The following is a 17687-nucleotide window of genomic DNA, read 5'->3' as shown; positions in this document are numbered from 1 at the left end:
TCGTTATATTCATTTAATAATATCAACCCCAGCTAGCTAACGTTTATTGGCATTCAGAGGAATTCAGACAATGAATAATTTCATGAATAATCTTTATCTGCCACACTTATGAACCAAAAAATTGTAAATAAAAAAATAATTACAGTGAGAGATATTGTTAATGTGATTAATTTCATAGTTTGTTACTTTGCCTTACCGGTCCGAACCGCTCTGCAATAAATACTACGTTTTTGAAAAACATTTAGCTTACCTCCATTTACCTTCTCAGCGGTGAAGGTTGTAGTGAGGGGCTTTGAGGGAACTCTCCATTGACGCCACCACGAGTAAGTCAAGGTTCACTCACCGAGCAAACGTTATCACGATATCTTGCGAGCTTCACCAATACGTAACTTTTCCTACAGCACAAAGTTAGTGACCAATTATCCGAAATAATTACGATGTGCGTTACGACAATTAGTTAACTACGCAGAAGTTGTCGTGCCCTCTAGTGGCCACAGCGAGCAACTACAGCTGAATTCAACTGGTATCAAGGTAGACACAATAGCATAGCAGTACTTCCGGTTTCAGCATTCAAAATTAAAGTTAAAAAAGATATATTAACACTGACCACTACAGAACAACGTAAACTAATTTTCTTTTATTGACTTTTACTTATTCTTGCATTTTGTATATTGTGCTGGTGTTATGTAACTTGTTGCTCTATGCACACCGAGCTTATCTTTAATGAAATAATTATGAAAATTATGCAGTATAAACCAAACGTTTTTGACACGTCACGTCAGACTTAAGCGGATGGTCGATTCCATTCCTCCCTTGCTCCACTCTATTTTCATTATGGACTGAATTTAACAACCATGTGTTATAGTGTTAGTGAATATATACTGTTGAGTGTATGAATGTTGTTGTTTCATTATTTCTTTGGGGTGCCATTTAAAGCAATAATGCGCATTATTCTTGTCAAAACAACTAAAATTTAAAAATAAATAAATAAATACATACATACTGTATATATTGTACATACATACTTTTACAACATGTTGGGTTGTGTTTACGTGTTGTATCCACTGGGAGGCACTGAACATTCAGGATTACAAATCAACCTCAGGGGCATCAAGGGGGACGAAGGAAACACAACAACACTTCCGGTGAAGACATTCAAAATAAAACGTATTAATTAGGCAGGAGTAAAGGCTAGCGCTGCGACTTCACAGCGCCCCCCGAAGTTTACGAGGGTTGGTGACGTTCATGTGATTTTGGCCTCATAGAGGGAGGCATCCACTCTTCTTGCCGCAACACTTCCTCTTTGAAAGGTCGATACTGGTTGAGTTGTCGGCTTCAAACCAACGATCAGTCCACAACAAACAACGAACAGGAAACCAAGACGGAAAACTAAGAGGAGAAACAGGGTATCCACCTATACAGTAAGGACACATTTAAAATATATTGCTTGATTACAATTATATTAAGATTACTGAGACTAGAAACGATTGAGCGTTAATGTTATTATAATGGGCTAAGTTAAAATATTGAACAGCAGGTGCGCTAATATAGCATTAGCTATCTTGTTAGCCCCCCACACTCGTTTAACTGCAAACTGAGCTATTAACTGTCATCTGAGTTAGCTAACTAACATTCTGATATCGTGAAAAGTTCATATTAATAACACAACAGTTAATATCCTGTTGTATGACGTTATATTGTTCTTAATAATGAAGTTTAACTTGCTAACGCTTGCTAATCTGACTAGCACCCGTCAACTAATAATTGTTCTGCTACGGTTAAATAACGTTTACGCTGAATTAGCTTTGAGTGTCTGACTTTGCGGCATTATTTATATTATACGATGTTAATAGTTTTGTTTGATCTACGTCCATGTAGCTACAACAGTTACAGTTTGATGTATTTGTCAACTGTTAGCTCTCCAACATTTCCAGCTTTGACAGGTGAAGCTGCTGTGGTCAGGGAGCTAAGCTAGTTACTAGTAGCTGTCTGATGTGTTGGCTTATCGATGAACTAAACACAACATATTCAAGCTCTGTAGTTTTGTCAGATTTCGTGCTGTAACTATACAAACCTGTTAAGGCAGTAAATGTGCACTCGCGTTGATGTATTGGGGCTTACTAGAGCTACAGGTCACATGCTACCTTGTAATCCACAGATAAGCCCTGTGTGGTCGTTTTACAGTAGGTGGTTGTGCTGCTTAGCTGCAAGATATTCTGAGAAAGTCTTCACCTTTTTAGCTTTAGACATGAAAAACTGCATTCTACCCACATAGACCATTAACCTGTGCTTTACTTCCTCAGTTAAAATCCAGCCCATTTAACAGTGTTGTTGTTATATTGCATTATTACAGATCAAACCCTTCAGCATAACATTCCTGCACTGATCATGGGATCAGCATGGGGCAAACTGATTTTTTTTTTTTCTTTTCTCTTTTTGTCACATGTCAACTTCTCACACTTGTGCTAAACTAACACCGACCTGATATAGGCCTCCTTCATTAGTGATTCTTTACACTAGCGTGTCAGGTGTTTTTATAACTACAGCTGAAAGCCAAATTTATTTATATTTCACTGTCACTAATGGACAATATCTTTATTTATTCCATTTCTAGAGGTTCTGATTGATTTAAGGCTGCAGAGAGCTCACCTTCTTGAGCAACATGGGGGAACTCTTCAGGAGTGAAGAGATGACGCTGGCTCAGCTCTTCCTCCAGTCAGAAGCTGCCTACTGTTGTGTTAGTGAACTGGGAGAGATTGGGATGGTGCAGTTTCGTGACGTAAGTCCACCTGTGTCTCATCCTGTTGCTCTCCGGATCAATTCATGACTCATTCATTATTTACTACAGGTTCTGCTTTGATTTGCCATTTTCTGCCAACTAAATCTTGCTTTCCAAAAGTGGTACCTACAGTGTAAAGGCTCAGTCATCACTACCATCTTTCATGGTGATAAAAAAAAACAAAAACAAACAAACAATCCCATCAGTAAAAAACTGTTGAGAAAGTGCATGCCTTCTGCATCATGTTCATCATGTGCTCACAGCTGACCCCTCATTCCACGCATGAGAAAGCCCGTTGCTGCCGGGCCCAGAGGGAAGCTTTGTGCTAGAGTATTGGATGGGCTGTAACAGAGTGGGTCTGTGCATCAACAGTGCTATCCTATTCATTTGATCAAATTACACTCCGACATCCTCCATTAGTTTAAAAAGTATAATTATTTCTATAATAATAATAATTATTTCTATAAAGATGATAAGAAATTGATGTTTGTTTTTACAATTCTGAAAAGAGTTATTGATAGACTCTCAAAAAAAACATTATTAATGGAAGGTTTGTCAATGGATAGCAATGCAGAATTTGAGCAAGTTATTAAATTATAAGTATTGCAGCCATAGGTATACATCTCGCAGTCCACGTTGTTTAGCTTGACCCTCAATTATGATTTTGTTTTTTTTTCTTGCAGCTAAATCCTGATGTGAACGTGTTCCAACGAAAGTTTGTCAATGAAGTACGAAGATGTGAAGAGATGGATCGCAAACTGAGTAAGTGAGCTTTAGGTATAGCTTGCCAGAGCTGCCCCTGCCCTGGCTGGAAATGAACAATGCTGCAACTCATGTTTCCTAACCCACAGCAAATGCTGTTCATTTAATATCCACAGGAGAGGCACTTCTTTGTCCAGCATAAAACAAGTACATGTACATTAGCTAAATGTGCCTTGCTTTTTACCTCGTCACTTCTCACTTGCAGGGTTCGTGGAGAAAGAAATAAAAAAGGCGAGCATCCCAATAGTTGACACAGGAGAAAACCCTGAAGTCCCCTTCCCAAGAGACATGATCGACTTGGAGGTGACTGCTCTCTCTCTCTCGCTCTCTCTTTCTCTTTCTCTCTGACAGATAAACATTGAGCTCTATCACCTGCCACTTCCCTCGGCTGACGTCTCTGTATGTCTCCCCACAGGCCACATTTGAGAAGCTTGAGAATGAGCTGAAGGAAATAAACACTAACCAAGAAGCCCTAAAGAAGAACTTCCTGGAACTCACGGAGCTCAAGCACATTCTGCGTCGCACGCAACAGTTTTTTGATGAGGTCAGCTTCACTGCGCACCCACACACGCATTGCAAAACAGTGTGCTAGGTCTTTCGTTGAAGTAACACTGTGGTGACCTGAAAGAAAAATTAGACTTTTACTTTTGTAGGTAGTTGCTTATGGTTTTGAGTTTAAACAGTTGCAGCCTGAACTCAGTCATCTCAGCTTTGCATTGGTGTGATACAGATTCTGCTGATAAGATGCTCTGATTTTACACACACACACACACACACACACACACACACACACACAAAGGACCACTTATTGCTGCTTGATTTGGCAAAGGGGGTTTTCACTCATGATCGTTTATAGTTGCTCACATGACCATGGTCTATTCACACCATTTATTCACACCATTTAATTCACTGTAATCCCACTGCTGTACAGTACTTTGCTTCACTTGCTTCTGTGTACTTTGTTTATTTGCCAGAGCAAAATCCTCGCCTTTCCACCTTTGCCCAACATCAGTTCCCCTTGACAGCCCTCACAAGCGTTGAGTGATCTTTTACAATGTTATGAGCTTTGATTGAGGTGAATCATTTAGCCAAACACATAGGTGTTCTGCCATTAACTGGTTCAAGTTCACAGTCTGTGCTGGAAGCAAACTCTGGCCCTGCTTCCTTATCTCTCTTCTGCTCAAATCTCATAACATTCATTGAAATAAAATGTCCTGCAGGTTTTGTAACAGCACTGCTCACAAGTGCATGTGTCTGCTAATGCTGTGGCAGCAATTTATGTGTTGCCATTATAACTGATGATTTTGTTAATGGACTCTCATCCAGATGGAGGACCCCAGTTTACTGGAGGATTCGTCCGCCCCGCTGGACCCCAATGAGGTCAGCAGAGGGGCTCCTCTCAGACTGGGGTGAGTCAGTTTTTGTGGTCTTTTCCTAATATTAAAAGGATAAAGCTTTTCTCGGAGATCTCCGGTTCCGTCTGTGCGGTTCGAGCCATCTGTGCCTGAAACTGTAGAGTTACAACTAGCCAATCATCTCCCACACACCAGCTCAGGCTGCCAAGCTGAAACAGGTGACAAAGGTCACCGCAAATCCATTCAGAACTCGCATTCACTAACACAGTCCCTACTAGTGTAGACATTGCACTAAATGTTGTTACCCTGATCAGCTCTTCTTAATTACACAAAAATGTGTAAGTTGTTTTTTTTTGTTTTTTTTTAATTATGGAGTGTACATGACTAATAAAGGTTTTTTGAAGTTGTCAAGGCCCGTCTCAATTGTTCAGACAGAAGTAATGACATGAGCTTTACATACTAAATATTTAAAGAGGAGTAACTGTTCTGTTGTTAAGGCTGTGCAGTGAGTATCTGAGAATTACAACTATTTTGAAAGTTACTTTTAGCTTCTATATAGTGCTTTTTATCTGTACGAGTGTAGGTAACTAGTAACAATAGTGACGGAGTAATTCCATTTGTTATAGATTTGTAGCTGGAGTCATTGGCAGAGAACGTATCCCCACATTTGAGAGGATGCTGTGGAGAGTTTGCAGAGGAAATGTGTTTCTGAGGCAGGCAGACATAGAAGATCCTCTGGAAGACCCGACCACGGTCAGTACTGTTAATATGCTAAAATGTGTCGTAGTCTTTTAAGTCTGGTCAGATATAATGCATGCTTCAGTGTTCTCCTAACTATATGACATTTCCACAGGGCGACCAGGTGCACAAGTCTGTCTTCATCATCTTCTTCCAGGGAGACCAGCTGAAGAATAGAGTCAAGAAGATCTGTGAGGGGTAAGCGAATCAGCAACATATGTACAATTACTCAAGTGTTCTTGGCCAACGGGTCCTTATCTGGACTTCCTCATCTGTCCTCAGGTTCAGAGCAACTTTGTACCCGTGTCCAGAAACACCCCAGGAGAGGAAGGAGATGCTAGCAGGAGTGAATGCTCGCATTGAGGACCTGCAAATGGTAAATTCACTGGCAGGGAAAACACCCATGCACCATTGACTCATAAACACCAACTTGCACAAAAACAGAGAGAACTGGTTAGTTCTCTCTTTTTTTTTTTTTTTTTTTTTTTTTTTTTTTTTTGCTTCTGTCTGGTCAGCAAGTTTTTCTTCATTGGAAAGTGACCATAGAGGAAATTTCATAAAGCATGAAGACAGGAAGACATCTGCTCTTTGCAGTTTGTTCTCAGCCCAGCTTCTGAGACTGGTAGGCTTCTCATAAGCAGTAAATTAATGTGATTTAGGTTGCGCAAATGAAATAGAAAATACGATTTGTGGGCCTTTTAAGTGTGATAAGTTCACTTCCTTTCCATTTTTCTTTTTTTCATACCGTTATGGCTTTGGAAATCACCACATCCTCCATGACAAATGCGCCTATCAACACCACCAACAGATACCGCCTCGCAGCCCTCTCTTGTTGCCACCCTGCTCTTGTTTGTGAGGGAAATAATGGCTCAGTAAACCTTTACAGCTGTTGATCAACATGTCAGCTGTCCAGCTCCAACCCACGCAGGATACAGAGTTTAGTTTAATTGCAGTTGGATATTTACAGAGAGAAATGTCCTCAGGCAGGATCTCGCCACAAAAACTACACTTAGTATTGCCTGCAGTGTTGAATTCCTTCCCATTTGTTGTACTCACTGCAGCCTGGGGTACAGTCCCACATGCTATTTGACTCAGTGAGCCAGCTGTGTCGATTTTGTGTGACTCAAATATTGTAAGATGACTGATCGTTGCAGCCACGGTAACGGCTCATATTAGACAGATACCTGATACTTGTATGGTTCGGGGGAATGTGTGTCTTGGTGTTTGTGGATGCAGTGTTATGCCTGTCGCTACGAGGGCGTGAGAGCTGAATGACCGAACAGCGTGGATGATGAAGAATGTCAAGCTATTTGGCCAGCAATCAGCTATGTGTGGGCCATTAAGCCCCTCGACAGCAGGCGAGACTGTGCCTGTAGGCAGAGTTTAAATATCCTGCCATTTGCTGATCATGGGACTTGGCTTACAATGTGAGTCATACAGCAGCATACCTGAGAACATCCTATATCTCACATGGGAAAAACCTAATGGATTAGACAGCCTGTTTTAACATACACCAGTCAGCCACTACACGTATGAGTTAGTGCCAGTAAATGTAAACCCTTTCTATGAATATGAAGGAGTATGTGATTCATTGCTGCTGTTGTTAGTTTTCTTGTTATGATAGCCTTTTCTGGTTGTAGTACACATTATATACCACACAGCTGCAACTTTATTTTGATAGATTTATTGGTGTTGATGTTTTGTAATAATTCAAAATCTCTTTTCTTGTCCTGGCCAAGATAGAACCACATTAGATGGATAACAAAATGTGCCACAAAATCAGAAAAAGCCTGAATACCACTTATGATACAATCATATAAAAGATTTCGTCCTGACCTCAACCACCTCCACTCTCGTCTGCCCCCAAAGGTGTTGAACCAGACCGAGGATCACAGGCAGAGGGTCCTGCAGGCTGCAGCCAAGACAGTCAGAGTGTGGTTCATCAAGGTGAGGAAAATGAAGGCCATCTACCACACCCTCAACCTCTGCAACATTGATGTCACCCAGAAGTGTCTGATCGCTGAGGTGTGGTGTCCCGTCTCTGACCTGGATTCCATCCAGTTTGCCCTGCGCAGGGGGACGGTGAGTAACTGAGCCACAGGCATTTTACCTTTTTAATAAAAACCTATCCACCATTTAGTAGGTTTAATTTATATTTTCTAGACACAGTCACGCAAAGACCTGCTTTTTCTAGATAGCTTCTAGAGTCTGGTTCATGTTTACCTGGTCATATGTTGAATGAAGCAGAACCGGTCTGAAAACAGCAGGTCTAAACTACGTCAGTACAAACAGTTTTTTCAGCCAGCAGTCCACTCCAGCTTCTGTGTGCACTCAAATATCAGTTTATCCACTACAAATGAAGGTTTATTAATCTCCACCAACTGGAGGTGTGAATGGCCCCATTCATGTCGGGCATCTCAGGTGATCCGATCACAGGTGGACATCTCTAAGCACACGAGTTCACACCTGGCATTAGAATGCATCTCCACATGTGGAGATACTTCCCTGCTCTATATGGAGATAAACACAGACATCAGTTCCGTTTGCAAAGACTAAATTCATTGTTGTTTTTAACATAATCTGCCAAAAATTAAAATAATTAAAATAAGAAGAAATATCTTAACAGTACAGACTGGGTCTATTCCCCTAGTGTGTTACAGGCAAACCAAATCCCACCTGTAAAGGATCACTCATAATATATACAGCCTTCAACAAATACATCTCATCGTGTCCTCACTGCATCTTGGGAGCATTCACATCTGTACTTAGAGCTGTCCACTTGTGATTGGATCATCTAAAACACATGTTAATGTCGGGTAGGACCAACGAGACACTGCAAAAGCTCTCCTGCAGTGAGCAAAGTTAAATGCTACCGTCACGTCTTCAACATCTTCCACCTCTCTCCAAAGCTGTCCTGGCAGGCTGTGTAGCCTCAGCCAAGATAGATACATTTCATGATCTTTAATCAGTTTATTGATATGAAATTTCTAAAGCAGTAAGTAGTGTCTCTTCAGGGAAATTAGGGAGTATCATATAAACTGAGACAGCAGCAGGATAACTCTCTTTTCTGTACAGTTAGCTTTCAGCATCCTCAGAAAATGATCCAATTTTTGGAAAGATTAGAAAGTTAGAAAGAAGGAAAGAAGTTCATCTCTGAAATGCTCTAGTAGTTCATGTCTGTGAAAATAAAGCTAATGTCTGACATTATCATGTCATGCATGACATTGTTTTCTGCGTTGTAGGAAAAGAGCGGCTCCACTGTGCCTTCCATCCTCAATAGGATGCAGACCAAGCAGACCCCGCCCACGTATAACAAGACAAACAAGTTCACCTCAGGCTTTCAAAACATTGTGGATGCCTATGGAATTGGCAGCTACCGTGAGATTAACCCTGGTAAGAATGTGCCAAACCTTTCTGTGTTCATTCCTAGATCTCTGTCTGTCTTTACTTAGACAATCAGTCTTATCCTTCATCTTTTAAGCCAGTTGAGCTTTTTGTTTATCAGAAAGTCTGTTTACCCAGCTGACTGTAGTATTGAACCATAGTCACTGCCGCATCACCCATTATCACCTTGTTGGGACATGCTGCGGTTCATGACGCGTCCCTCATTTGTTGTTTCACTTGCCCCGCCACCTTCCTCTCATGTGATGCCTGCCTGCCTCCCTACCTTCTTGTCTCCAGCACCATACACCATCATCACCTTCCCTTTCCTATTTGCGGTCATGTTCGGCGACCTGGGCCACGGCGTTCTCATGACCTGTGCTGCCCTGTACCTTGTATTGAGAGAGAGCAGGCTGATGGCCCAGAAGAACGATAATGAGGTATTGATCCCATCATTGCCATCTCATCAGTCCTACACCATCCTTACTGGTGATAAAACCACCAGCCCCTGATCTGAGAGATGAAGCTATTTAGAAACCCATTTGATTTCAGTTTATCCTGCTCAGAGATTCTTCCTGAGATCTAAATGTATTAATCATTCTGCGGCAGATGTTCAGTATGGTGTTTGCGGGGCGCTACATCATTCTGCTGATGGGAATCTTCTCGGTCTACACGGGCATCATTTACAACGACTGCTTCTCAAAGTCCCTCAACGTGTTTGGCTCTGCCTGGAGTGTCAGGCCGATGTTCGACTCTCGAGCAGGAGGCAACTGGACGTGAGTGTCACTGTTGGTAATGACTGCTGGAGCCTTAACCATGGCCTGTTGGAGCTGTGCAGTAATTCAAGTCAGAAAACTGATTTCTGTGGTCATCTGTTCAGGTTTGAAACACTTGAAGGCAATAAAGTTTTGCAGTTGGACCCAGCAATAGATGGAGTGTTTAAAGGGCCATACCCCATCGGCATCGATCCGGTGAATATTTTTCTTTGTGATCTGTATTCCATTAATTCTAATGATACAGTTATATAATGTCATGTGTGCAAATGAGTATATATTAGTTAAACATCAGTTAAGGTGTTAAGATTTGTTGCATAAACTTGCCCTTATTGTCTCTCAGATATGGAACATTGCGACCAACAAGCTGACATTTCTGAACTCCTTCAAGATGAAGATGTCTGTTGTCCTGGGAGTCATCCACATGCTGTTCGGAGTCACTCTCAGTCTCTTCAACCACCTGTGAGATTTTCATCCCCATTGCTTTTCGTTCCTCTTTGAATTTGTGCATAATTGCTCTGGAGACAAATGGGCTGTTTGTGGTTCTCTGCAGGTATTTCCAGAAGCCACTGAATATCTACTTGGGATTTATCCCAGAGATTGTCTTCATGGCCAGTTTGTTTGGCTACCTCGTCATCCTGGTCTTCTATAAGTGGGTCGCGTACGATGCGCGCACCTCCAGGGATGCTCCCAGTCTCCTCATTGCCTTTATCAACATGTTCCTCTTCAACTACAACGACCCCAGTAACAAACCTCTCTACAGAGGACAGGTCAGATACACTTCGTCGGTTACATCCATCCATCCTTTGGTCCTCAAGTCAACCACAGGAAGATAAATTGTCCTTTTTGTGCTTTTATCTTTCCCCTGGATATGTAGGCGGCTGTACAATCACTCTTGGTGGTCATCGCCTTGGCATGTGTTCCCTGTATGTTAATAGTGAAAACTCTGGTTCTGCGGAGACAGTACTTGTGGCGGAAACATTTGGTAAGCAGCCTGCTAACACTCTATGGAATAAAGTATTCTAATACAGTTATAAACATAGCACTTGATAATAAATCCTTTTCTAATTTTGTTATTTCTTTACCTGCTTCGTGTGACAGGGTACACAGAACTTTGGAGGGATCAGGGTGGGCAACGGGCCCACCGAGGATGAGGCTGAAATCATCCAGCATGACCAGCTCTCGCAGCACTCGGAGGAAGAACCCGAGGTAAAAGAGACACGTCCTCACCAAGCAACGCCGTCTTCTAGTCGACGGCATTCGCTCCCACTTGCCCACAAAGCTGGAGTAACGGCAGGCCAACGGTTACACAGGTTATCGGATCTACCCACAACTTTGAATAATTCAGTCGCTCAGACACAGTTGGAAAGAGAAACGGATACCTCATGTTTCCACTTCCACTGTGATAATGAAAAACATCAATTATGGATTAAGGTCCGGTTTGGCAAAAAGCTCCACTGTGTCAGTTTTTTTTTTTAGTTATTATTTAAGGCTTAGCCATTAAACTGCAAATCCATTTCATTCTAACCTGCAGTGACAGTACATGTGAGCAGAGTGTTGCCATTTTCTAATGTTGGATTCTTCTTGTTTCTCATTACTTTCCTGTTTACTGTTTACCGTCTGTCTGTCCGTCTGTGTGTGCGTGCTGTCAATAACCAAGCATTGCCTTTTGTCACCTGCTCTCAAGGCCCGCGAGGAAGAAGAGGTAGGACAGGAGCTCATGCTACACCTCCACCCTCTAAACTGTCCCCCCCTCCTGTCAAACTGCATGTCTAGCTTTTCTGTCTCTTTCCGCCCCTCGCTTTGTTGTCTACGTATGCTGTCAACCATTGCCTGCTGCTCTTAGCCGTGTCCGTGTTAGTCGGTGTGTGTGGTCAGCGTGTTCCAGGAGTTTCTTGTCGGAAAACACGGGTTGCAGGGATTCCTCAAGCGGTGTGCGACAGTAGGCCGGTGCTTCCCTTACAGTCTTGGTGGTGTGCATGAGGCATCAGCAGAGGGCGGTTGATACTATGGGTTCACAAGGTCCTAAGATGATGTTGCCTCTTTTAATTTGGGGGGGGGGGCTTGCTGATCTACAGGGGCAAATGGCTTTCCTGTCACTTACCTGAATAAATATGCACACACAATGAACCTTCTATCCAGACCTCGGGACCTGTCGTAGAGATGTTGTGATGTTTTCTAGAGTGTCACACTGACGTGTGTGTTTTGATGTTATGTGTCCCACAGTTTAACTTTGCGGATGTGGCAGTGCATCAGGCAATCCATACCATAGAGTACTGCCTGGGCTGTATCTCAAACACTGCTTCCTATCTGAGGCTTTGGGCCCTCAGTCTGGCTCATGCACGTAAGTCTCACCTCTTATCCTCCGAGTTTGACATCAGTACATTAAAGCAGCGACACACACATTTATTAAAGAGAAACAAACTCCATTTACATTCAGATGAAATACATACATGCTCAGGTTCATCTCAGCAGTGAAATCTGTGTGCTTTTCTTTTTCCCATACACAGAGCTGTCGGAGGTGCTGTGGTCCATGGTGATGCACATTGGCCTTTCTAGCAGCAGTCTGGGAGGCTTTGTCCTTCTGGCCATAGTCTTTTATTTCTTTGCTGTTCTCACAGTTGCCATTCTCCTTATTATGGAGGGCCTGTCTGCCTTCCTGCACGCACTGCGACTGCACTGGTAAGATGAGTATGCATTTGTTTGTTGCAATAGTTTTTATTTATGTGTATATTGCATTTAGTTTAGTTTTTTTTCTTTCTTTTTAATTGATGCTGGTATATATTGATGTTAAAGCGTTTTAAATTGGGTTAAAACTGTTAAAGAGGAGGACTCTACAGTCAAATGACTGTAAGCACTGCAAACCAAAGAGCTATAGCTCCATCTGCAGGCTAGAGGTTTATTTAACTTTACTGGTTCTCAGTGGGCGCACAGAAAAGGATGAACAGATGAGAGGCAACTGCTTCTGTTTGGGAGTGAGTTAATACAATAGTTCAGTCTATTTCTCTCAACTTAAGGAAGAGGTACCAAAACAGATTATGTAACTATAGTACCTCAGTGTTCCAACATCTGGGCGGGGGGGGGCTTTACTGCCAGTTACCATCAGTGTCACATTGTGTCTAGGCTGTGTTAATTAAAATCAACAAATTGTGATTCCCCATCACTCACTCACTTTCCTGGCTCATGACCTGGAACATGTCCAGCTCTCGTCAGTGTTGTGTTTTTCCATTTTATGCTGCGTGTGTGTGATGTGCAGAGCAGTCTGTGATTCCTTGGTATGGCACAGACGAGCCTTTATTGTCCCTTTATCACTGCCTTTGTCTGGCTTTGCTGAATGTCATCCTGGTTTCATAATCCACTGGCACATTTACAGAGCACGCCTGTGCTGCAGCCACTCTTCTCTATAATTGTCCTTTATGCAGTAATGCAGGGTGACTTTCACTCAATGGCCTTCAGGGACAATCGGGCAATTTTGCACACACGGAAGCCTATAATAAAACAACAATCATATTATTTTATTTCCACAGACTCTTGGTCTGTTTGCCAAAGTTGAGGTGGACAGCACTTTACTTTTCGGGAGTCAAAGGACGTGCTTGTTGACCTCTCTAACTCTCTGTAGAGATTCTTGCAGTTGCTGAGATATCATGGAGACCTTAACCATCAAATGTACTATCTTGCAGTATATGCATCAGTTATGCACAGTAGTAAGCTGGAGTTTATCATTTTAAAAGGATACAAGTGTGTCTATGGGATTAAAAAGTAAATGAGGCCCAGAAATTTTAGGAATGACTCAGTCTTAATATCTTGGTATCCTTTCTGATTTCTTTCTTAACACTGGCACCGTCTCAGCATTTTGGCAAGGACAAGCGTAGGAAGTTATGTCCAGTACAGACAGACTTATGGAATGGCAGGTATCTGTGGGTCGTCAGCTAAAAGGTCATCCAGCCGTTACTTAGCATTGGCCTTTTTAAAAATAGAGCCTGATCATTTTCCAGACGGGAAGAGGCTTAGGTAACTGGCCCTCAGGGCCGGGGTGCAGGAGCAGAGACATAGACATAAGCGGGTGGAGGTGGGTGCAGACTGTGAAATGAAGAGCAGAGGTCATCAGCCAAACTGCTCTGCTCAGCATTACCCCCACCCACCATCACCATTTGCCCAACTGTGTTATCGTGTACCAGGCTTCCTGGTCATTGTTTCTCTGATTGGATCTTTATTTTCTTTTGCAGGGTGGAGTTCCAAAACAAGTTTTACTCAGGCCAGGGCTTCAAGTTCCTCCCCTTCACCTTCGAAAGCATCTTGGATGGGAGGTTTGAAGACTGAGTTCTGACTCCTCCTCTTCTATTAATGTCACTCATCTCTTGAGAATCTGTGTGGTTGTTGAGTAGAGATTTTTTTTTTTTTTTTTTTTTTTTTTTTTTTTTAGTGATGCAGTTTCCAATATCCTGAGAGTTATCACACCTTCATGACATTATCTGTCAGACTCCATTTGGTTCAAACTTCTCATCATTTTCAGAATCAATACCTAAATTTGGAACATTGACTCAGAAAAGATTTAATTATTCATTCATTCATTCATTCCAGAGAAAATAGCATTAACTGTAATCTGTTATATGTGTTGTCTTGGTGAAGTCCTTTTGTTTTACCTGTGTTTTATTTAGTTTAATATTATTTATGCAAAAATTCTTTATAAAACCTGCATTTTTCCTATGTGGGAGTGTTGCAATACAGATCATTATGTGCAAATTTCTTGACTGATGACGTTGACAAATGCTTTGTCAGCGTAAAATGACAGAAAGTCTTTTCCACATTGCTGTATCTGGATTGTCTCTTTCTCTTTGTTATTGGCATTATTCTTCAGCAGCAATCAACATCTTATGCACAGAGCTCATCTGTTTTATTTAAAAAAAACAACAAAAAAAACACACACACACCCACTTTGCACACGCAGACACCTCCTTTTACATTGCATACTGACCTCGCACATAGAGCTATAAAGGTCTAAAGGGAATACAGTTGAACCTCCATCAGGACTTCGGTCCGTTCTCTGAAAATCAAGATAAACTGACTGATCTCGCGTTGTGCTCTGATGCCCTTTGTGTTGAGTGAGCCGTTCTCTCTGTCGATCCACATGGAGAGAACGGAGAGAATCTGTGGGTGGATAGTAGGTGGATGTTGTATAACAAACGAACACGCTAAAATGATTTGACACTGTCAGTATTGCTCTTTTTTTCTTTTTTTGTTCCTTATACTGATTTCATTTGTATGTGAAAAGTTTCGAATGTTTTCCTCACACTTAGAAGGGAGTAAGAGCGGCATACAGCAGACATGTTCAAATAGAACAAATTCCTCGGAAATGGTTGAGCACTCGCATTAAATGTGCATCTCTTTGTCAATAAAGTGGAAAGAGGTGGTTTAAGTTGTGGTTTTGGTTTTATTTTTTTCTGCAGCAGTGGTAAAGGAAGCTTTAAGTTTTAAAGTAAAGAAGTCTTTATGTTAGTTAGAGGTAGCACCACACTCTAAAAGACCAAATAAAAGTACTACTTTCAAAAGCTAAAGAACAGAAGCAGCAGAACTTGAACTTTAAGTATCAAAAATAGAAGCAAAAATTCAACTTTATTTTAGGAAGGAAAAAAAAAGGTTGGAATATCCTTACAATGCTGGCAGTTTTCTTTTTTTTTCACAAATCAAAGTAAGTACTCAATTAAAGACAGGTTATTTGAAAAGCAGATTTATTATTTGATATCTACCATATAATAACTAGTAACTTCAGGAGTCAAATAAATGTGGTAAAAGTACAATAATTCCCTCCTAAATGTGGAGAAGAATTAACAAGAGGATAAATGTTATAATGTATATACAGTGGCATTTATTCTTAAGCTAACAGTCATTATATTAAGCAACAAAATAAAATTAAAAATACTCCCAGTTTAATCAACACCTCTCTTACACGGTCCATCAAAAATACTGCAGGTGTCTATGACAGTGAGGCAGCTCCTGTAACTCTGTATGCTGGGTTCAGGATCAGTTATGTTACTGCTCCTCTTGGTGGTGCTGTTGAATAGGCTGTGTGCGGCAGTGGTCCATTAGAAATGAGAGTTCCCCCTGCGTGTTGGAAGTTGTAATAAAAGCACCTACAGTCGTCTTTGACAACTGGATTGTTCTGATTACCTGCTCTGCAGCTGAACCTTGTGCCTGAAATGGGATATTGGAAATTTATTTGGCAAACTAAAAGGAAATTGCCCATAAGCACACTGACTACATTGGAAATACATGTACAGTTATGTATTTTGCGCATAATGGTCCTTTTCTTTAACATGTCACTTATTGTGTAATTGCCTCCGTCCAGCCGTCTCCAAGCAATTATGTTATAATGTCCAAACAGAAGTGTACATTTGCATCTCCACCCGTTTTGAAGGGGTTTGTTTGAATTTCTCAGTCCTGTCAAACTCAGCAGGAAACAATCATCTTTACACAGTATCACATTTTTATAATTAAGCAGTGATGGAAGAATTACTCAGAAACTGCTGCATAGAAATACTCAGTTTCAAGGAAAAGTCATTGGCATAAGTATCAAAAGTACTCTTTATGTAGAGAGGCCTATTTCTGAATAATGTATATTATATTATTGAATTATCGAATTACTGATGCATTGTTTGTTTCTTTGTTGATTATATATATGTATATATATGTTTTTTAATACATAATCTGAATCTACAAAGTAACAGGTAAAGTTATGAAATAAATGTAGTGGAGTAGAAGTAGCAGAAAATATACATACACAAGTTAAGTACCTCAAAATTGTACAGTAGTTCAGTAAATGTACTTTTAGTTAACGTCCGCCACTGTTATTCCCCTCATGAAAAAAAATATGTTTGACATGTAAGGGGAGGTGTTATTGAGGCATCACTGCCAACACAAAGTCTAAAACAGTGTCTGTCCTACTGGCACCATGGGAGGCTGAAAACCTTCAGCCACTCTACGCGGAGGAACATCATGTTCTCTATCCTGTGTATTTTTTTGAGGAAGGGGGGGGGGGGGTGTCTGCTGTTAGACACAACATCCCAGAGTAATAATAGAACTCTTTATTTATCTTACAATTTTTTTTTTTTTGAAAAAGCTCATTTAATTTGATATTTCCCAGCGTGTCATGTATAACCGGGGGTGAGTGTGAGCTTGCATAAGAGCCCCAGAAATCCTGCTGTGTTTACACTCGCATGGACTTTTACTAAGCAGTTTCAAAGCGCAAACCCCAATGAGATTGGATTTATTATTTTGCTCCTTTATCTAAGTCAAACATTAAGTGCACTTTATTTTGGCAGAAACGCATCTCGAGGAATGTTGTGTTTCTCGTAAGGTTACAGTAGATTTTTCTTTGGGATAACAGAGATGCTTTTGCAGCTGTTCTGGTGCTGCAGGCCTCAGTGTTTTCTCGATCCAGCCACAGAAAACAGGCTTCATGATGTTGTATAAGCCGAAACAGCTACACCAGTGGCAACTAAAGATCATGGTGTACAAAAGTCAATGATCTGTATCATGGTCTGCAAAGAGCAATCCATACCTTACTGTATGTGAAATAGCAATGCTGTGTATATATCACTGTGTCAGACCAGAGCTCAAATTGCAGTGTGTTTTGTGAGTCTGCATTAAATATGGGTTTGCTGTATTCTTGCTGGCTCTATTTTAACATCTTGTGCATCTTTGTGGGATGACATAGCCATGAGAAGGATTTTTTCCTTTCTAAGGTACTGTGCACTCCGCAGCTGTGGAATAATATTGGTGTTCTCTTTTCTTCTCCTGTTTTCCACCCACAGACACACTTTCACACTCAGTGTGAGACTTCCAGACAAACAAATGATAAAAATGTAAAAGTAAGCTATCTCACATAGCTCATGAATGTTA

General features: G+C 41.2%; 1 protein-coding gene across 3 annotated transcripts; it reads left to right on the top strand.

Moving 5' to 3' along the window:
- Positions 1 to 1228: 1228 nt before the first annotated feature.
- atp6v0a1a (ATPase H+ transporting V0 subunit a1a) lies at positions 1229 to 15204 on the top strand. 3 transcript variants are annotated; one of them, XM_056401791.1, is made up of 22 exons: positions 1229 to 1421; positions 2615 to 2779; positions 3463 to 3541; positions 3747 to 3844; positions 3957 to 4085; positions 4868 to 4950; positions 5523 to 5649; positions 5750 to 5832; positions 5917 to 6010; positions 7504 to 7716; positions 8877 to 9027; positions 9316 to 9455; positions 9625 to 9791; positions 9896 to 9986; positions 10132 to 10250; positions 10342 to 10558; positions 10666 to 10773; positions 10890 to 10997; positions 11476 to 11493; positions 12015 to 12132; positions 12299 to 12470; positions 14015 to 15204. In XM_056401791.1, the coding sequence occupies exons 2-22, from the start codon at positions 2663 to 2665 to the stop codon at positions 14106 to 14108; spliced, it is 2526 nt and encodes an 841-aa protein (XP_056257766.1). In that variant the 5' UTR covers positions 1229 to 1421; positions 2615 to 2662; the 3' UTR covers positions 14109 to 15204. The 3 variants fall into 3 exon arrangements, with proteins under 3 accessions (XP_056257766.1, XP_056257765.1, XP_056257767.1); XM_056401790.1 differs by having other exon boundaries at positions 11449 to 11493; XM_056401792.1 differs by lacking the exon at positions 11476 to 11493 and having other exon boundaries at positions 1230 to 1421.
- The last annotated feature ends 2483 nt before the right edge of the window (positions 15205 to 17687 follow it).

This window comes from Seriola aureovittata, chromosome 17 (genome assembly GCF_021018895.1).
Source record: "Seriola aureovittata isolate HTS-2021-v1 ecotype China chromosome 17, ASM2101889v1, whole genome shotgun sequence".
In the NCBI taxonomy this organism is placed as follows: Eukaryota; Metazoa; Chordata; class Actinopteri; order Carangiformes; family Carangidae; genus Seriola; species Seriola aureovittata.
Note: the sequence above shows the minus strand (reverse complement) of the source record. Positions and strands in the feature narration are given on the sequence as shown.

Coding starts and splice junctions, on each gene's coding strand:
- atp6v0a1a (XM_056401790.1), top strand. CDS start 2,663: ATGGGGGAACTCTTCAGGAGTGAAGAGATGACGCTGGCTCAGCTCTTC. Junction 5,833..5,916: donor GTCAAGAAGATCTGTGAGGG/GTAAGCGAATCA, acceptor ATCTGTCCTCAG/GTTCAGAGCAACTTTGTACC. Junction 10,251..10,341: donor CTCAGTCTCTTCAACCACCT/GTGAGATTTTCA, acceptor GGTTCTCTGCAG/GTATTTCCAGAAGCCACTGA.